Genomic DNA, 19,478 nt, shown 5'->3' with positions numbered 1-19,478 from the left:
GTTGCACTTCTTTAAATTTCAGGTAGTGGGTGTTTCTATATTATTATAGGCTATATTTTCATTTATATTGTCAAGTAGGTTTTCACATATGAGGATTTTGACTTAGAGAAAATAGTGAACACTGACAAGAAGAAAAGGTAGATAAGTGCTGCACGTTAATAAAATAGCAAGTGTAGCAAATTATAGGTATTATTACAATAATAAAAACAATAGAAGCATTTACAATATGCGGGAATGTACAAGATTTCACAGTATGTAATGCAATGTGAATGTGATGTGATTTCAACATACTAACTGAAAGATACATGATTTGAACTGAGGACAAAAAGTCTTATTCTCATCTCGATTGTGGTTGCTATCAGTGTGAGTTTTAGTCTAACGTTGGCATCGTTTTTTAACAGTGTAAGGTGGACATCAGCCTTTTGAAAGCACACAGGGCATTTCATATTAATTACTCAATATTTGTTTGTCCCCTTTGGCTCCCTTCCAGCTGATGGTGCCGAGCTCGCCTTTGCCTGAAAACGTCCCCGCAGACACACATATATGCAAGTGGATCTTGGCACATATCACCCCTTGCAGGATGTTTCGTGTCTGTGTGTGTGTGTGTGTGTCTTTGAGTGTGTGTGCTTGAGGAAAGGGCCCCTGAGGTTTGATTATGAGCAGGTGACCACAGAGCCCGGAATATTTGGCGAAGGAGGAAGCACAGAGGCTCTGGTCCAGTGACACAGTAACACAGCCCCTGGGAGTTGAGCTTATACAGGCTCTGTGATGTTGCTGGCTGAGGCTGGATGGACACACATGCACACACGTACACACAAAAGCACACACACACACACACACACACACACACACACACACACACACACTGTATAATGACAAGGTCTCGCTGCAGACAGGACACTGCTCAGACAACACTGAGGACTTGTAAGTGGGTGGCAGCTGAGGGCTTCACCTCTCCAGGGCCTGTGAACTTTATATTTCAACTGTGACCAAAGAAAATATTTAGATTGTAAGTGTGTGTGCAGTGTGTGTGTGTGTGCAGTGTGTGTGCTCCTGTAGTAGGTCTATGAGATGATTCACCATTGCCAAGCTCTCCATTACCCTCTGTCCTGCTGTCCTGTTTTCAGTGGCACTTATTTACTGTCTTGAGCCAAACACCACACACACAGACACATGCACAGACATGCACATAAAAAAGCAGAAAAACTTCTTCACAAAACAGGGTGCGAGCGGAGCGGCAAGAGAAAAAGTAGAGAACCGTAACAATAACTTCCAGACAGCTGGTGCAGCTTCACCTCTCTATATTAGCAACATGCTTCTTGGCTGTGTCATTTAATCTGGCTAATTGAATGCTCCAATAATTCTAAAGGGATTATAGTCCGACAAAGCGTCATACCAGGGTCAGAGGTAAAGCGGGCCAATGATCTATTTGTCAAATACATCAGGCTCTCCTCTAATTTCCTTTGATTGAAATTGATCATTTTGTAAATGCACTGTCCAGATGGCTGATAAGATCTATTCCCTTTGTGTTGGGGGAAGGTTGAGCTAATATTATGTAAAGGAAGTGCGGATAACTCTGGATTAACTAAAGATCTGTGCGAAGAAAGCTGGTTTAAAAGCTCTATCCGCCACAAGCTAGTGATTCTGTGAAAAAGCTATCATGGCTTTTATTTATGCCTGATTTGACTAATTTCTTTGTGCTGTCTAATTAGGGATCTGTGTTTTTAAAGTCAGTGGAAGTCGTGTTGTGACATTCTAGTGATACAACAACATGTAATAGTGGTGATTTCAGAAATGTATAACAAACTACATGAAGTTTTCAAATGTCTGAGAATTACTTACTGAAAGAACATAGCACACTTTAAAACAGCAGAATTTCGTGGTGTAGTATTTAAAAAAAAACCTGAATCAGCAGATTAACTTTAAGGGCAAAATTGTATGAAGTTCATTTACGGTGATACTTGACAATTCTCCTGTTGACTAGCAGCAAGCTATTTCTGACAGCGTGGAGCTTTCAGAGAGCGTTAAACCAACTACTTTTATTTTACTCTTCTCTGTTGTATTAACTGTGAAATTAATCTGCTAAAAATACAAGTTAAAAAGGCAGTGCTACAGTATATGTGTGTGAATGCATGAGCGATGCATTTTCCATTTTTTGATACACTTTTTGATATAAAATTCTGAGAACTAGCTGTTATAGGAAATTTATCAACACCACACAGAAAAAAATGGAGAAAAAAAGGAGCGATCTCATTTTTCACAATGCAACCAGCTGCAGTCAATATATAAGCCTATTGAAGTTGAATTTTAAATATTTTGTACATTAAATACTTTTTATGGCACAGTGTAAGTTGGAAATAATTGGTATGCTATATAGAAGATACCTGAAGTAAACACATATGTATGCCAGTACTCACCATGTGTTTCTGCACCGCATTCTGCATTATTATGTACGACTAAAGAACTTTTTATTTGCAATTCTCCTTGGTTTGCTTTATTAATGACTAGATTTGTCATCTTTAACAGCACCTTCTTTCTGTTTCTTATGATTTCCTGTATATAAAACTGAGCACTCGGCATCTACCTTTCAGCTGCCTGATAACTAGCCTTTGATAAACCATCTGATTGCACAGAACTGGTCACGGCTAATGCTGCACAAGCCTCCGCACACATACAGGATCCACAGTGTCGTAGAAAACTGATCCAGCGAGACAGAGATGGAGAGCAGGAGTAAGAGAGATGACATTTTGAACTGCAGTCATTCTGAGATTGACCTGTCATTTCAGATGGTTTGTTCATGACTCTATAGGGCGGCTATGAAGTGCTGAAGTGCATTTCCCTTTTGACATTCCACAGCATGAGAAGAGTCCAGATTATTCCAAAGTCATTCCAAGTTTACCAAAAGCAGGTTGTTTCTCCCCTAAAAAGTCACAGTCTATGTTACTCAACGTGATCCCAACTCAGCATTTCGGCGAGTTTTCTGTCAGCCTTGCAAAATAAACAGGTCTCTCTAATGCCCCCTTCCGCCCCCTCCCCTCTTCCCTTTCTGCCTCTCCCTCCCTGTCACAGTTGCTCATTCGCAGGTTGATGGGAGGCATCAGAAAGGATGAGTAAGAGGCATTTGAGACAAGCGTGTGAGAGACACAGCGTGATATCGGTGGAGAGCGACGTCTCTCTGAGAGCATGTCTCTGGTTATATCAACAGCCGGGGGACAGCAGATGATGCAGAGGAAAGGAGAACCAGGGCAAACACCCAGGGGCAAGAAGGCAACGTGGGGAGGATACCGTGAGGGGAGAACACACGGGGGGGCACGCAGGGGTCATCGTTCCGAGTGTGTTGGCTTTAAAGCTCACGTCCCATCTTTTAAACCGTGTTTTTGACCCCTTGATGCCCCCCTCCTCTCTCTCTTCCCCCTCCAATCATTCTCTACATGTAGAGCCTCATCAACCAGATCTGCACTGACAGGCCCGAGCTGCATGCGTACACTCTGACCGACTGCTCTTTTTGACTTTGTGTACGTGTCCGTGTGTGTGTGTTTGTGCTTGTAGGGTGTGGGGGGGAGTAAGTCTCTTCTTCCCGGCTTCTGAAGGGCCTGATTTTTGTGGCAGGGCTGTCAGATCTCTGTTCCCTCCACGCCAGATCAATGCCAGCACCGAGTAAGTGGCAGCGCCTGATGAGAGCCACCAGCCCCTGTGACGGCTGGCCGCCATGACAGGGAATATGTTCTTCCAAATAGCAAGCTGGTAGCAACTGAGTGACGCACACACAGAGTGGCACTACGGAGGGAAATCACTGCAAAGGAACTCTTTTTTTTCTGTTGAAAGTCTTTGCAAACTATAAACGGCAGGTATCGAGACCTTCAGTATGTTTCCATGTTGGTGCAAACACTACATGCATTGTTGCGATATTTCACAGATGTTTCAGATATGAACTCTCTGGTGGTGATGGTGATGTTGATAACTTAAAAACTGTAAATCTGAAACATTCATATTTATCTATTATGCACAGAGAAATAGTGTATACTACTAGACTATACTATCCATTATCTATATCTACCTAGCAATATTTGTATCTTGTCTGTGTTTCATTTTTGTATCATTCGCTGCTGATTCCCTGAACAGAATATGAAAAGAAAGTGTAAATAATTCATTGCCAACAATTAAATTTTGTGTGTGTTTTCTGTGTAGATTCTCATTCCAGGTAAAAATAATACTAAATACTTCAGTAGAAGGCCACCTGACTTCTCTTGTTTAGGTTCTTGAAAGCGTTTCATGCCTCATCCAAGTGGTTTCTTTAGAACTGAGCAAGATTCTTGAATCGGGAGGCCTCTTTGACGCAAGGTGGAATGTTTTCAAAAACCCAAAAAGACCGGTACAAATACATTCCACCAAAACAAACTGATTTCTCGAGAGAATGCTTTTCCTCTTATATAACTTCAATACAATTGTAAAAAATAGCCAGTAACTAATAAGCATTTAGGATCATTTGCAGCCACAAAAACAAATTTATTGCTGTATTTTCATCATTGTGAACATGTTGCTTCCAGAAGTGCCAGTGGTGATTAAAGTACACAATGTACTATTTCTAAAATGATTCAGAGAACACAGCTTTGATTCACTGACATTCTTATGAGAGGAGCAGGTCTGTTGGAACTCTGTGGGATGATGAATTTGACTAATATATAGCATGCTGCTGTTGCAAAAGGTGACCCGTCACTAAAGCCCCATAAAGAGGATTAAAAACCCTCAGCAAACATGCACACAGCGCAGCACATCAACAAATATTGCGGTTCAGTTTTCTGTTCCAGCATTGTGTTTAACAGGAGAACATCACCGTGCAAGCAAAATGGAGCGCTGAATAGTAATACTTTCCCTCTTAAATGCAGCCTGATGGAATGTTCTCGGTGCAATAAATTTAGCCGAACACATTCTTTACCAAAAGCCAGATGCACAAGACAGGATAAAGGGACAGCAACAGAGCGAGGCATTTAATGCACGCCACCAAAGCCATAACACTAAGTAGATGCTGCCCACTTAAATCTTTACATTCTTCATTCACTTTAGCTCACCAAACACGACAGTCCCCATAGGCGAGTAATGAATAATCATTAGCAAAAGGTCCACAAATTATTGATGTAAAATAAGCAATGATTCTTTTTTTTGTTTCGCAATTTATTGCCATTAACAAGTAACTTGCAATCCAATAAATGTCAGCATGGCTTTCAGTTAATTAAAGGGAAAGATATTATACAGTAATGCAGGGTGGCGTTTATATCTCGATTTCCACAGACTGCAATTTACTGCTGAGCCTTTATTTGAAGGGACCCACAAATAATGGCTATTAAGCCGTCAGGGGATGGACAGGGGATCACATTAATGAAATTAGATAAGGTGGAATGGTGATCTACACAGCCTGGACTCTGGAGACACACAAACCCGCACAGACATGCCGCACATGAGCATGACAAATTAGAACTGCATGCTGTTTAGTTTCCTTTTTCCGTTTCGTTTTTATTCCCCTGACCTGCTCGGCTTGTGTGTTTCCATTTTCCTCCGTCTCCGCTTCACCTTTTCTGCACTTTGTCCCGGCGCCCAGCAGAGAGCCCAGCTAGGTGTTCAACATGAGGGCCTGTCAGCTCATCAGGGAAAGTTTCCCTGTTTGTCCTGAGCACTGTAGACAGCCAGTCACTCCATCAACCCCACCATCAACACTGCCAACACACACACACATACACACACACACACGTGTCCACATCTCCACCACTAACAGGGAGGTGTCACTCGGGGAGGCAGCTGCAGTCGCTGGTGTGACGGCTCTCCTCAAATCAGAGACCCTCGTCCCTGTCAACAGCAACCTGGCCCCGAGGCTACCACTGTCACACAGCGTACACCCCACGAACACGCACACACACAAACACACACAGACCGGCTAGCAAGAGGATGAAGAGGCGACAGAGGAGGAGGAAGAGGAGGAGGAGGAGGAGGAGGAGGAGGAGGAGGAGGAGGAGGAGGAGGAGGAATTGGCTGTGTTCTATCCAGAGAGCTGACTTCTACTGTATTAGGGGAGCAGGATGATCGAGAAGAAGAAGAAGAAGAAGAGAGGGAAAATGGAGCGAGGGAAGGATTAAGGGAGGGGTGAGGGATGTGTGTTTTAGTCAGAACAGTGGGCCTGATTTCCGTCCTGACAGAGAGGCCCAATTATTAGCTGTGACAGTTTAGGGAAAACGGCTGTGAGTGTGATGGGACAGAAAGGAGCTGAACAGATAGGGGAACTGATAATTGTTTGACAGACACCTCAGTCAGGTAGGAATCCAGCTGAAGGATCCAACTCGCTGTGTTTAATGTATACAAATAAGAGGGTAAATTTCAACAGATAACAGAGTACTTCTTAACATTTCCTTTATGGCTTTGTTCTGGCCCGCTCACTCTTTCTTTCTCCTCTTTGTGTGTGTGTGTATATGAATGACTCGGCCTGTATTTGTGCTGGCAGCAAACATAAGAGGCCCTCTGTGCAATCGGACAAGGTGCCGATATCTCAGTCATGTGACAGTGACTTCCTGTCTGTGTGTCAGACAGCAACTGAAGGCTTGTCAATACGAGCTCGTGCTCACATCCTTTCCCATCTTCTCAAATACGAGCACACACAGCAGGCAGGGAAGTGTGAAAACCGCTTTCTTCTTTGCTCCTTCCCACATTCACTTCAAGTTTTCACTGTGGTAAGCATTAAAAACTTATGACAACTACTATTTTTACAAACCAAAACTATAATTGCCCAATGGAGATGAGTATTTTAAAATGACAAGCCAAGGTCAGAAGGTCAATTTGTTTTACATCAAACCAGCAGTGTCAAGTGTGACACATTATCCTGCCCGAAAACACTCCAATATTATACTATCTTTGATTTTTTTTTTTTTAAATCATCTATTATAAAGGAGTTCAGTTTCACCTTTTGGCTCCCAGTGAAGCCTGGAGGCTATTTCGAAGGGCAACACTGCCCTCTTATGTCTGGATGATGCTATTAAAATAAGATGTGTGTGCTGGTGCAAGTGCAAGGCTTCCAAAAAATGTGAAATGCGTTGTGATTAGTGTCACACATGCAAATATTCTGTCTTGTTATTTGACTTTTAATTAATGTAAAATAAAAAAGGTAAAATATTTTCCTTTTTACCCACAGTATTGCCTGGAGTTGATCAGCCAAACAATGAAATCTGAGTCTTTGCCCACAACATCATGTTTCTTTGGACATATAGACGCTCCTTGTTGTTCCTACAGACCATCTAGTCTCTGCTTAACATTAGCCATTGATCGCAGCCGAGCCCCCATTGGCAGGCCTAATTCATTTACGAACTTGTCATTCCACATCATTGATTAAGTTGTCCTTCATTCCAGCTTTAATTATATGCAAAGATAAAAGATTTTCTCATTATTGTGTTTAATCTAATGAAAGGCCTTGTGCTACAGCAGAGGCCAGTTCAGAGGTCCAGACTATTGACCTTGGAGGGCACCTTTAGCGGATGAATGTTTTTAATTAGACGGAGCAAACGGCTTCGGGAGGGATAGTCTTAAGATGTCTGTAGTGGGTGGGACAGGTTGGCACAGAGCACTTTAATAGATCTCAGCGGGTCACCGTCTCTCACCCCTATTGACTACAGCTCAGGACTTATCAATGTTTAGCGCACTGCAGAAATATCGCTCTGAAAAGGTATTTAATTTAGCATGCATTCTGCCCACATTTTGATACTCACTTGGCAATAGTATTTTGTTTATTCTTATTATATTTAGAGAATGCATTTTAATGCATAGAAACCCTATTATTCCAATAGGATTAAATATTTCCACTTGCAGAAATTGAAGTGACTCGAAACATCTTGTTAGGGAGGCATTTTCATTTAGAAATAAGCTGTCTGTGTTAGCTTTTAAGCTTACAAGATTGGAGCTACATTTGAACTCAGAGGTGGTTCAGTCACTAGCATGAGTTAAAGCCGTGTTAATGAACCATTTCGAAGGCACTTGACTTTGAATGTGGCAAAGCAATAACAGCAATACACTGGAGAAAGCAGACAAAAGCAGAATTCATTGTACATCTGCTTTTCTTGGAATGCTCAGAAGACAATGGGTGCTTTATGTTTGGATTCAATGCTGTTCATTGTTTGAGTTGTATGGACTCAGTCTGAGTGCAGAAAAACATTCTGCTGTGAGGTTTAAAATCAATGACTGTGTGACAGAAAAGCCAACGTACAGTGTTTTAACTTTCTATTACCCACTTGTTTGATTTTATCTGGATGGTAATTGGCAGACAGCTACTCTGCTAGTATATGTGTTTATGTAGTTTTTATTTCATAATTTTCATTCGATGAATCAATGAAAAAAATAAATACAATCATGTATTTTTATAATAGTGAAAATGTAATTAATATACGGTGATGCAACCGCATTTTAAAATGCAACTAATTTGCTTCTTTGAAACTCAATTAATGTTGTCATTCTTTCAAAGTTCATTGAAAAAGTTAACACAAACCTAAATTTGATGGAGACTTTATAGTTAATATGTGGCTCCATTCAGGGCCATATATGTAAACAGTTAGTGAGTATCTTTTAATTTCTTATTCTTAATGCTTGCCTGGAATGAAGCATTCAAATCTCATCTGTGTGCTCATCATCTAGAAACGATTATTTTGTAGCACCTTGAGCATTTTATAATCTAATTACACTTTGGACAGTTACCACATGTTTTCACACACGCTGAAGGAGACTAAAGGAGACATGATTGAACTCAAGAAGCTCTCGAGGTATTTCATGTATTTGCAGACAAGCAATACTAATATAGAATCACAGAGAAATAATAATTTTACCACTTCCCTGCTGCACCACCGATGATGTCTGATCTGTAATTATCCCATCATTTATCTTTAAGGGATAAATTCTTTTAACACATGAAGTTCTGAATGAATCATTTGAGTTGATTTGCAGGCATTGAAGTTTGAGATGCAACAGAAAGGCTGCACCACTAGAGGGCAGTACTGCTCCAGATAGAAACTGCTGTCAGTACTTCACTGTGTGCACAAGGGGCAGTTCACAGACGCTGATTAATTTTTCACACAATTTGTAAAAGTGTTGTTTATTAAAAATGTTTAAACCTTTCAAGCAATCAGAAACTGATAGAGCACTAAAGTTCCGCCTGCCTTAGAGAGCTGTCATTGTTAGTTTTAATTTACATTGACAAATTTGTCTTGATCACAACAAATTACTGTGAAGGCAGCTTTGATGCATATTAAAAGGGATAACATATGTATTTTTAGAAAGTTTTTTGTTACTAAGAGCCCCAATGAGCACAGTCTTTGATCTAAAAAGTTTGTTGTTTTTATTCTTCATTTAAATTGTGTTTCATCTCTAGTGTAACAATTTCATGTCAACACTATCCATATCAGTGTGTCACCATTTTTATTGGCACTTGAACAGGATCAGCATCATTTGGTCACCAGCTCAATAAATGTTTAACAGCATAGCTGGCACATAATACAGTTGCAGTGGCCTGTATTTTTAAATATGCCACACCAAAAATAAAAATCAAGTTTACAAGGCAGAGCACAAAAATATAGGCCACTCTAGCAAATACTTGACATCTTCACCATAATTTTCACCACAGCATCAGACAAATGCGCACATACAGACAAAAGACTTGACAACAACACTTTGGAGCAGCTGTCGCCTCATTTCCTCTGAGTCTTTGTTAAATCATGGACAGTGATAGTTTCATAGATTTCTCTCTTCAAGCGGATGACGCCACAGCACGGTCTGTTTCTCTGCATAGAGCACAATCAGACAGATTCTGGAAATCAAGTGAGTTGTTTCCTCAGTTAAAGGGAGGAGAAAAGACAGATGGAAACGATTAATGTCAAAGAGTTGAAATTAACTCCCAGAACTAGACTCCCTTCACCTATACACTCCACTTCAGCGGATTAGTAGTCAGTGTATATTGTTTCATTGCAACTGTTAGAGATTATGTATATGCTTTTCTGAAAACCAGAGCAGCTCCAAATGCACTCGACTAAATGTGGCCTTTGTTATTCTCACTACGCCCATCATGAGGAGATCCACTCTTTGTACGTCACTGAGACCTATGGAGAGATGTTTACATCCATTATCCATCTGTTCACGCTCTTTCGGCTCAATTTGCTATGCGACCATTAGCGGCCCCTTCTCTGCACCAGACTCATGATTCATTGTAAACACTCACTGAATAATCCACCACCGCTTTCCACTAGGTGGCATTAGGCATTCACCAGGTCATCCTCTCATTTCATTCATACATTGACTCAGTGAGGCCTGTCTGCTTGAAGGTCTCAGCCACCTGTCTGGAATGCTGCATCTTAGCTGACAGCGCCTCCAGAATATCGTTCTGATCCACGGCTGTAGCTGTCCGGTAAATGAACGTCCCCATTGACTCCAGACCACGCATACCTAGATTCACTCCACAGCCTGGAGGATGGACGGGAGAGGAGAGGAAAATGTAAATCACAGACAGTATACGTATATCATTCTATTTCAGTCACGCACAACACAAATTCCTGATAAGATTTCCTAAGATTCTGCACACAGATACTCAAGCCTTGAAGTCATAGCTGTGGTGCAAGAGAAAAGAAAGCAGTGGTACATAAATAAACACTGAGCAGCATGGAGACAAAACCAGATAAGCGTCAGCTGAAAGGCCACTGAGTGCAGTAATGAGTCATACACCCATCAACACATGTACTGCATGCATAAAACAGAATTTACACTCTCCTTGCATCTGTCTTTTGACCCATATCGCTCTTTTTTGTCTCATTGGTTCAAAACCCTCTCTGTCCTGCTATCAGTGGTATTTGATGTTAAGTCTCACCTTCAGCTGTAATTTTGAGGGAGAAAAGGTGGCACATATTGGAGACATTCCCTCTTTTATTGGAGCTCAATAAACGGGGTTTATATAGCCAAGTACCTGTGTCAAAATTGAGGACACGTGCCGCCTCACCCTCCACAGTGACCGCCACATTGTCCCCCTCTATGTAGGCAGCGCTGATGCGTCTGTGTGACAACTGAATCTCAAAGAGGCGACGGCTGCACTGCATGTGATGGAGCGTCACGTCACTGAGACGAGGCTCGATGTCCGTCTTGTAGGCGTTGAAGGATTGGTGGAAAATGTTCTTCATGATCTGCGAACAGGACAAAGGCCAGATTTACAGCATGATTTAAAAGCTGCTTCAACAAATTTCCACCACATTTGTCATAAACTGACTACCTAAAGCACATCGTTATATTTACACAAATGTATGAAGGCTCTCTTCACGGCCTGCAGAATTACCCATTCATGGTCATGCTGCCATAATAGATTTATAGCTGGAGGCACCACAGTTTGCGTGACCTCAGTGTGTGGATTCAGTTTTCTTTGTGCAAAAACCGTTTTGAACCATGTCTGCAGAAAATCTGTGCGTGATTAAATGCTTCCCTGAAAATTCAGAGAACACTGATAGCATTAACAATGTAACCGTGTGTCAAAACTAAATTAGATTGCAGTGAAAATCTGCAAAATTTTCAAGAATGCTGTTAAAAATATATTTATACGCTCTAGTGATATTTGCTTTTTTATATAAATGCTGAAATGACATGAGATGGTTGATTCTATAACTAAAACTCCAGCTTAACGAGTTGACTAGTAGATTATTAGATGTTAAAACAAGCAGAGCTCTATGTATTTAGAACATTTCATTCCAGGTAGAACCTCAATGTGCTGCTCAAAGCTACCACAGTCACAAAATGAAGACTGTATAAAGATAAAACATAATGTAAACATAATTTTAAAAAAACACATAAAATAATGTTGAGCAGTAAAAAACAAAAAGATGTGAACAACAACAAAAAGAAAGACTAACTGAGACGAAGAAGTACCAATAAAATAACAACTAAGAAAAGCAAGCTAGGCTATTGACAAGTGCAGCTAAAAGTGAGATTATTCAGCAGCTATTGGTTTTAGAAATGAATTGTTTTAGTGGCGCAACACTTCAGCTTATCAAACGTGAGAGCTGGTCTTTGTTCTACATGCAATTAGTTGAATATTGTGATTTTGGAGTGTCCATTCACTTTGTTATTTTTCAAAGAATGCTAAAATTAAATAATATTTCTATTTGAACTAAACTACAAAAAGGAGCATCTAAAAGGGAAATTAATTAGCAAATAAAATTGCATATAAATGATTGATTTATACAAAACTCATGCTTGTCAGTGTGAGAGTTTGTCTTTGTTGAGTGTGTTATTAACTGAATATCATTTGGTCTTCACCCTGCACTTGCTACAATGTCTTCCCATTCTATAGACCACGCCGTTAATCAATGAATCAAGAAAATGCTCAGCCGGTTAATCAGTGATCAAATAGTCAAACATTGACCTTTAATGGGCTTGAGGTAGGTCCAGACAATGGCATGCTTTCAACAACTTTTCTTGCCTCTTTTCCTCCACTGAGCCTCTCCTGCATCACATCCGCAGTGACTCATAAAAGCACTGATGATTCGTGAAAGCTGAAAAAGAATTGTGTTCACAGATCGCTCTGCTCCTCACGCATCGATTCTACAATTACTGCGGGTAATGAGTGACAAGCTTCTCCTACTGCTCTCTCTGCTCTTCTTCGACCCATACTTTCACAGCCAACTGTTACCAAGTAACAGTGTATTTGACCACCCACATAGCAACAAGCGCTCCAAGGATGGCAATGCTATGTACCTGTGTGTGCTGCGCTGCAGGCTATGTATGATCAGAATGGTACTTGACATGAAAACCTGGAGACTTTCAGTGAGACGGCCACTGCCAAGTAGTTGTAACAGCACCCACAGGCTGCTGCTGAGCAAAGGAGTAAAATAAATCCACCCTCCACTTATTCACTGATGTGTAACAGCAGATTACAGATGGCCTTACCACACACACACACACACACACACACACACACACACACACACACACACACACACACACACACACACACACACACACACACACACACACACACACACACACACACACACACACACACACACACACACACACATGCACTAATGGACTTACACAACAGTGCATCAAAGGCCATTTGCTGAATGAAAGGTGAGGAATAAGTAGATAGGAAAGGCAGCACTCTGCCATGTCCAGAGTTAATATTATCTGTCTTTCATCATGGAAATACAGCCGCCTGTCCTCCACCCTGTCAACAACAACATGTTAAATCTAAAGCTATTATGAAAGAATAAGAGGGAACAAGAGTCTTACAGAGGAGTTTGCAGTGTGCCTGAGGAAGCGAACCATCTTGGTGTCAGAGGCAGGGCAGACGAGGGCCATGTAGCGGTTTCTGAAGGTACCGTATATCTTTAGGTGGAATCCCGGCTTGGTTGTCGGGTTTCGGTGCTCTCGGAGGGCCTCCACTCCATAAGCAGACAGGTCAAAGTAGAGGCTGTGGGCTCGGATCTCAGGAGTGGGCACCTGGAGTTAAAATAGAGGGGGGAAAAACAGAAAGAAGAGCTACTAGATCAAGTCATTCCAGACAGGATAAAATCATCAGCTAAGTAAGTCAGGTCCTCAACATGTGTACCACCTGTGATGCACATGTGGAGAAAAGACACAGAGCATTACCCATGTACCACCTCTGCCTGTGGAGCTGTTGTCACTCGAGTAGAGGTTAAGAATAGCTCGATTTTAATTCAGTGGTTCAATCTGACAGTTACACCCCATTTTCCCCGGAGCCAAAATTGATCAGTTTTCTTTTCAATGACATAAACCAGCCAAGAGGGATCAAACAGCAGTTAGCGCAGCCGAGGGAGATACAGAGCAGCGAGTGGGGGGGCGATGGAAGGAACAGTAGGAACGGCCAGGTCATATCCTGGGAAGTAAATTCAATCACTACAGGAAACAGCCAGGGAGAAAAGGGGCCAATAAAAGGCAGACACACAGCCACTAAAGAGAACGTGATATGAATGGTTATGGCAGCATAAAACAACAAGAGAGACAAGCTCGTGTTGAGATATTAGTCAGATATTAGCCTGGAAGCTTTCCACCTCAACGTGTTTATTTCTTCCTCTAAATTAAGCTTCGGTGTTGTCAGCGGAGATAATCTATAATAAAATATAATACAATGAGCAACCTTTCGTCCACAAGAGTCAGTCTGTATGAATCATACAATTATTAGCAGTGGCTAATGTCTGCTGATCTGCACGGGGTCAAGAGAAGACAACCGCTGCAAATATCATTTGCATGCATATTAAATGTCTCCACCAGTGTAGAGCAGCAGGATATTACAAATTTCATGTCTCAACAGTATCTTATATAATATAAAATTGTAAAGGAAAGAATGACTTATATTGTTTGGACTGCATTCTTAGAAGTGGCTATTTAGTAGAAATGTTCTATATTTATCTATTCATCCATTTGTGAGTCCGCTGGTAACATCACTGAGTCATTGTTCAAGGAAGTGTTTGCTTATATAATGAAGAATAACCTTTGGTGCACTATGTGGAAAACCATGCAGGTGATGTTTTGATATCTTAATTCATATTCACCTAGCAGGGAGCAGATTATGAGTCTGTCCAGGGATAATAAATCAAAAGCCACACTGTCACCATCACCTGCCTCCATCAGAACAGCAGCTGCTCTTATCAAATTCGAGGAGAAAATCAAAACAGAGCCAGTGTTGATATTGACGAGATCCCAACAGTCTGCTGAAATGTGGCTGTTTATGTGACATTTCAGCTGCTGCTGGCGAGTCCACATCAGATGATTCTGACGAGGCCAGACCTGGTCGCCATTTTCATTCTTTACACAAACAGCAACCTGTTGATTATTGCCTCGGTGTGTATGCTCATGTGGGCATACACAGATGGCGTGTGTGTTTCCTCACCTGTCTCTGATCTAATCTCTCTATGGTTGCATTGGCTCCATATGCATGGCAGGACTCCACCGTGTAGTCGGAGCTGATCCCCAACACGGAGCAGGAGTCACCGCACGACCCATCAGCCACCACAATCACGCGTGGCCAGTCATTGTGTGGAATCCGCCGCAGATAATCCTCTGTGAACTAAAACAACAAGAGGAAGCAGATAGTTTAGTTTACAGCTTTGCGCAGCTTGTAAACACTGGATTTTTCACTTTGAAATTGTATTGTATTATTGGTTGTTTTATGCAAATATGTGTATCATAGCTAGTCCACCAGCAAACTCCCTCAAATGCTGCTAGTGCTGCAACTTACAGATATTTTTAGTATTGATTAATCTGCCGTTTTTTTTCCTAAACTATTCACCATTTGAGCCGTAACATATTTAAGATACAGAAATGTTTGTTTTACCAGAAGACATTCCAGATGAAGAAATATTGCAAATATTCACATTTGAGAAGTTGGAACAAATATTTCAAAAATATTTAAGAGATTTCCAAAAATAATAACCAACTGCTGATTATCAGTTGACTGCCTAATGGACGATACGATGAGATGAGATGAGATGAGATGAGATGAGATGAGATGAGATGAGATGAGATGAGATGAGATGAGATGAGATGAGGTAAAGTTCACCATTACAGCAGCTCCAAGGAGAAAAAATAGTATAGAGGCAGTACAGAATAAATGAGAAACACTTAAAACTCTTCACTTCAAAATACTAGAACTTGTACTTTTATTTTATATAAATCTTACTGCTAATTCATCCGGACTTCTGCATGACCAGAGGATTTGATTTCTCCTTCCACCACTTCCTCTTCATCTAGAGGCAGGTGGGTTATAATGCAATATACCAGTACAAACCATTTACATGAGCTCCAGAGGCTGTGCTTGTCTTCGCAACAGTACAGCTCTCAGGGAGATTTATTAGCTCCTACGCCGATGTATGCTCCACTGCCCCTCAGTAAAACACCAGCTACTTGCCTGTGCATAGAAAGAGCAGGCCAAAACAAGTTGAGGACAGGCTGACAGGCTGAAAGGGAGAATAAAAGAGCCATGCTGCGGCTATAATGCTTAGCAGCCTGAGAGATCTATGGTTAATCCATTTAGACTATAGAGAACAGGTGATTTAAAAGACCCCTTTTTGCATTCTCAGACCTTTGAAGCTTTGACAGGCGAGAAGGGTAAAAATATCCGTCACCAAACCCACTGTCCTGTCAGATCAAGGGGAAATAGGGAACTTGGCAGCAACTCTAAACCAAACTGAAATAGTTGTGATCAAAGAGCCTTCTGACCTTGTCCTCCATCTTCCAAAGGTTGGTGAGTCACAGCATAACAGGGAGGACAGCAGCTATTAGGAAAGAAAAGCTAGCTGGGGTCAGAGAGGAGGATCAGCTAAGACAGTGTAAGAGATTAAATTACATTTCCTACTGTTTGATGAGTAGGAGCAAAGAGACGTCTAAAATGAAATGAAAGCCTTGTCAAAACACAGACAGTGACACTGAACTTTAACAGAGCAGTGATAAAGAGTGGGCTGCAGTTTCCAGCCATGACACAAATATTCACTGAACATTTAATCATTGTTTTCCCACTCTGAGCGCTGACAGCTTCTCTCTGAGAAACTATTCCAAGGTTTTCAGTGTTCTTTCTTTGTCCTAAGCTGAAGTGTAGCTGGAGGAGGTGGGGGCTGTTATGAAGTACACACAGAGATAACTCTTGCTTTTACACCAACATGCACAACATCTGGTACATTCAGAGTGCTAAAAAATCAGGTGCCAGAACTAACATTTTGGTACGTTCAAAAAATCCTTTGAGAAATCTGTGAATAAATCCGTTGGAATCCAAATAGGATTACATTTTATTTTGACGCTCTAATGCGTTGGGATTGGAGTTTGTTTACTATAATTCTGTCATTTATTTTCCACTGGCCTATAAACTGTAGAAAGGAACTCTCCTCAGGTTTGAGGTCAGCTTACATAAGAGGTTATTTCAATGGATGAGCCACTTTCCATCTGACATTATACAACGTTGTGTGAGGAGAGGCTCCGAGGAAATTGTTGAATATCTCTGTAGAACATCTGCTTTGAATGAGCAAATTAATTTACAGAAATAGAAGGATGATAGCTCCCAAACAACTGACAGCCACCAATGAGTACAGTTTTGCTCAGTGAGGGAAAATATGTTGTGAAAAAAAAAAGTGAGCTACAGTATCAGCTTTGTTCACTCAAGAGCCAGAGGAGACTTGTGACTGGAAGTGGGGACAGACATCTCTGTCAACATCACTGTTGATTGCTATCAGACCCCTGCTGGAGTCTTTTCTTTGACCACTGTCACTTAGGGAGGATCAGGTTTTGACAGCTTACAGAGGTACAGTCACCACAAGATGAAGTGGGACTTGGAGTCTTCCTCTTCTCTGTGCTGATGTATTATAGGTGCCTTTACATAATGTGAGAATACCACAGGAGGAGTACTTCACCTGAGAGCACTGAGGTAAGATATGTTGCACACAGACACAATAAGATGACTGATAATGGTCTAACGTGGAATCAGTCCTACCTTGGTCCCCAGCTGCACCTTCACATCCACCCTCTGCTTCTTCTGCTCCAGGATGCTCAGCAGGTACTCCTGAAACACGCCTATTCTGGTGAAGAAATGCTCGTTGTGCCAGCAGCCCTCCATGTTATCAAAGTCCACGCCGAGTCCCAGCAGAAACTTCACGCTGCGCGGGTCCAGGGCGATCTGCTGGGGTCGGCAGAGCAGCGCGGTCCGGTACCTCTCATCCAGCACGGTCAGCTTCAGCACCTTCCCGGAGCGGACAGCGACCAGCGCGGCCGTCAGCCCCACGGGTCCCGAACCCACGATGAGCACCGAGATCCTGGCCCGCCACTGTCTGAATCCGTCCAGGCTCACTTTCACCACCACGTACAGGGCCACGGCCACCAGAGTGCTCAGAGCGGTGTCATAGGCGAGGGCGCGATACTTTTCCTCCGCGTTCTCCCCGATGCCACCAACTCCGGCGTTTTCTGCCTGCAACCCGTCCATAATGCCGAGAGGAATGTGTCAGTGTGCGTGCCAGCCAGGCGGTGCCGGGGGCTGTATCCTCCCGTGTTAATTAACAGATCGTCCTCTCATTATCTATGCATTCAGAGAAACAACAAGCAGTCGTTTGGATCCATGGACGCAGCAGCCGGAGTGCAGCCACATGCGTCCTCTCCGCTCAGTCAGCTGCAAGTTGAGTCGTCGCAGCATCTCTCTCTCCCTCTCTCTCCGTCTCTCGCTCTCTCTCTCTAGCCTGGGGGAGTAAGGTGTGTGTGTGCGTGTTTGTATCCACGGCGCATCAGCACCAAATTACCACTTTTGGTGCGTATCAGCATTTTACGCATAAATCTTTGCAAATCAGTCATTTGCCAGGACTTCACAGAATCACTGCAGAAACCAGATGTAGGCATCCTGAAGTTCAATACATGCTCAGCCGTAAACTGCAGAGGCAGGACAGCGTGCTTTGGTTTTACTCTGTGAGAAGGTATTGATTTACTGTTGCTAAAACAAGAGAGGATCGATTCTCTCTCCCTCACTCACTAACACAGAGCCAGTGAAGTTAACCTACTGTATAACTCCAGAGAACTGACTCAGACAGATGTCTGCTGCTGTTTTAAAGCATAAATGTTGCACTCAGGGTTAGATGTCACATGTTAGGAGTTAACAAATCAGGCAGTCTTAAATTTTTGGCAAGCATCAGGAAGAAAATCCAAAGGAAAGATTAGAAGAGATGCTGTCATTTGGAGAAAGCTTCACATCTTTCCTAGTCTCTCCTGCATCTCTCTGTGGCATGCATTTCCATTTATTTCCATTTCATTATCAATTAAAGGACGTTGTTTATCATTAACTGCATTTACCATTGTGTTCTTGCAATTACAGCCTCTTTCCTCATCTCTCATCTCCTCTGTGAACTAAAGGAAGCAGTGGCCATGAAGACATTTCACCATGGCGATGGCTCCTCAGAGAAGAGGCCAATTTATATGAAAAGAAGCATTTCTGTGGCACTGCTGCTGAAAATGTATTATAGGCTCACACTGAGAGATGAGGATGCAGATGCTCTTTTTGTTTTTGTCTTATCCAGTTTTAATCCAGGTTGATGTATTGTAACAACTACAAATTAACAGGTTAATGGGACAGCCAAAGAACAACAGATAGTGTAATTTAAAAAAAAAAAAATGAGGTGAAAATATTAAAAAGAAATCAAAATAAAAGTAATAAGTAGAATATCTGGGATATGCAGTCACATATTGGGCAGCTGGGTATGCTGCATGTTTCTCTTCTAGTAGAATCATTTCCTTTTCTTTTTCATCTGTGAAGTTTTTGCCCAACAAGTCGAGGTTCGTAAAATGTTCCTGTCCTATATAAAAAATATTTGTCACATTCTAAGAGGAAGTGCATCTCTGTCTCTACTTCACCTGGCCTGCACTGACCACAGATTGTTCTGTAAGTAGGCACAACTTCTTGTGTTGTCTTTTCACTATGGCAAGGCTGAGGTCAC

At 41.9% G+C, this 19,478-nt stretch overlaps 1 protein-coding gene across 1 annotated transcript; it reads right to left on the bottom strand.

The window, feature by feature from the left end:
- Positions 1–9,424: 9,424 nt before the first annotated feature.
- si:dkey-234i14.6 (uncharacterized) lies at positions 9,425–18,957 on the bottom strand. Its single transcript, XM_022201959.2, has 5 exons — positions 17,498–18,957; positions 14,909–15,085; positions 13,288–13,497; positions 10,976–11,189; positions 9,425–10,479 (listed from the first exon to the last, which is right to left on the bottom strand). Exons 1-5 carry the CDS (start codon positions 17,981–17,983, stop codon positions 10,301–10,303), a joined length of 1,266 nt encoding a protein of 421 aa, XP_022057651.1. The 5' UTR covers positions 17,984–18,957; the 3' UTR covers positions 9,425–10,300.
- Between the last annotated feature and the right edge of the window lie 521 nt (positions 18,958–19,478).

The sequence above is a fragment of the Acanthochromis polyacanthus genome, chromosome 8, assembly GCF_021347895.1.
Source record: "Acanthochromis polyacanthus isolate Apoly-LR-REF ecotype Palm Island chromosome 8, KAUST_Apoly_ChrSc, whole genome shotgun sequence".
Lineage (NCBI taxonomy): Eukaryota > Metazoa > Chordata > Actinopteri > Pomacentridae > Acanthochromis > Acanthochromis polyacanthus.
This window is presented reverse-complemented; position numbering and strand designations above follow the sequence as displayed.

What these genes read in the sequence shown, in the direction of transcription:
- si:dkey-234i14.6 (XM_022201959.2), bottom strand. Translation starts at nt 17,983, where the DNA reads ATGGACGGGTTGCAGGCAGAAAACGCCGGAGTTGGTGGCATCGGGGAG. An exon ending in AGGTGCAGCTGGGGACCAAG is followed by an intron (nt 15,086 to 17,497) that starts GTAGGACTGATT and finishes TTGTTGTTTTAG; the next exon opens with TTCACAGAGGATTATCTGCG. An exon ending in GGCACACTGCAAACTCCTCT is followed by an intron (nt 11,190 to 13,287) that starts GTAAGACTCTTG and finishes TCCTGTTCGCAG; the next exon opens with ATCATGAAGAACATTTTCCA.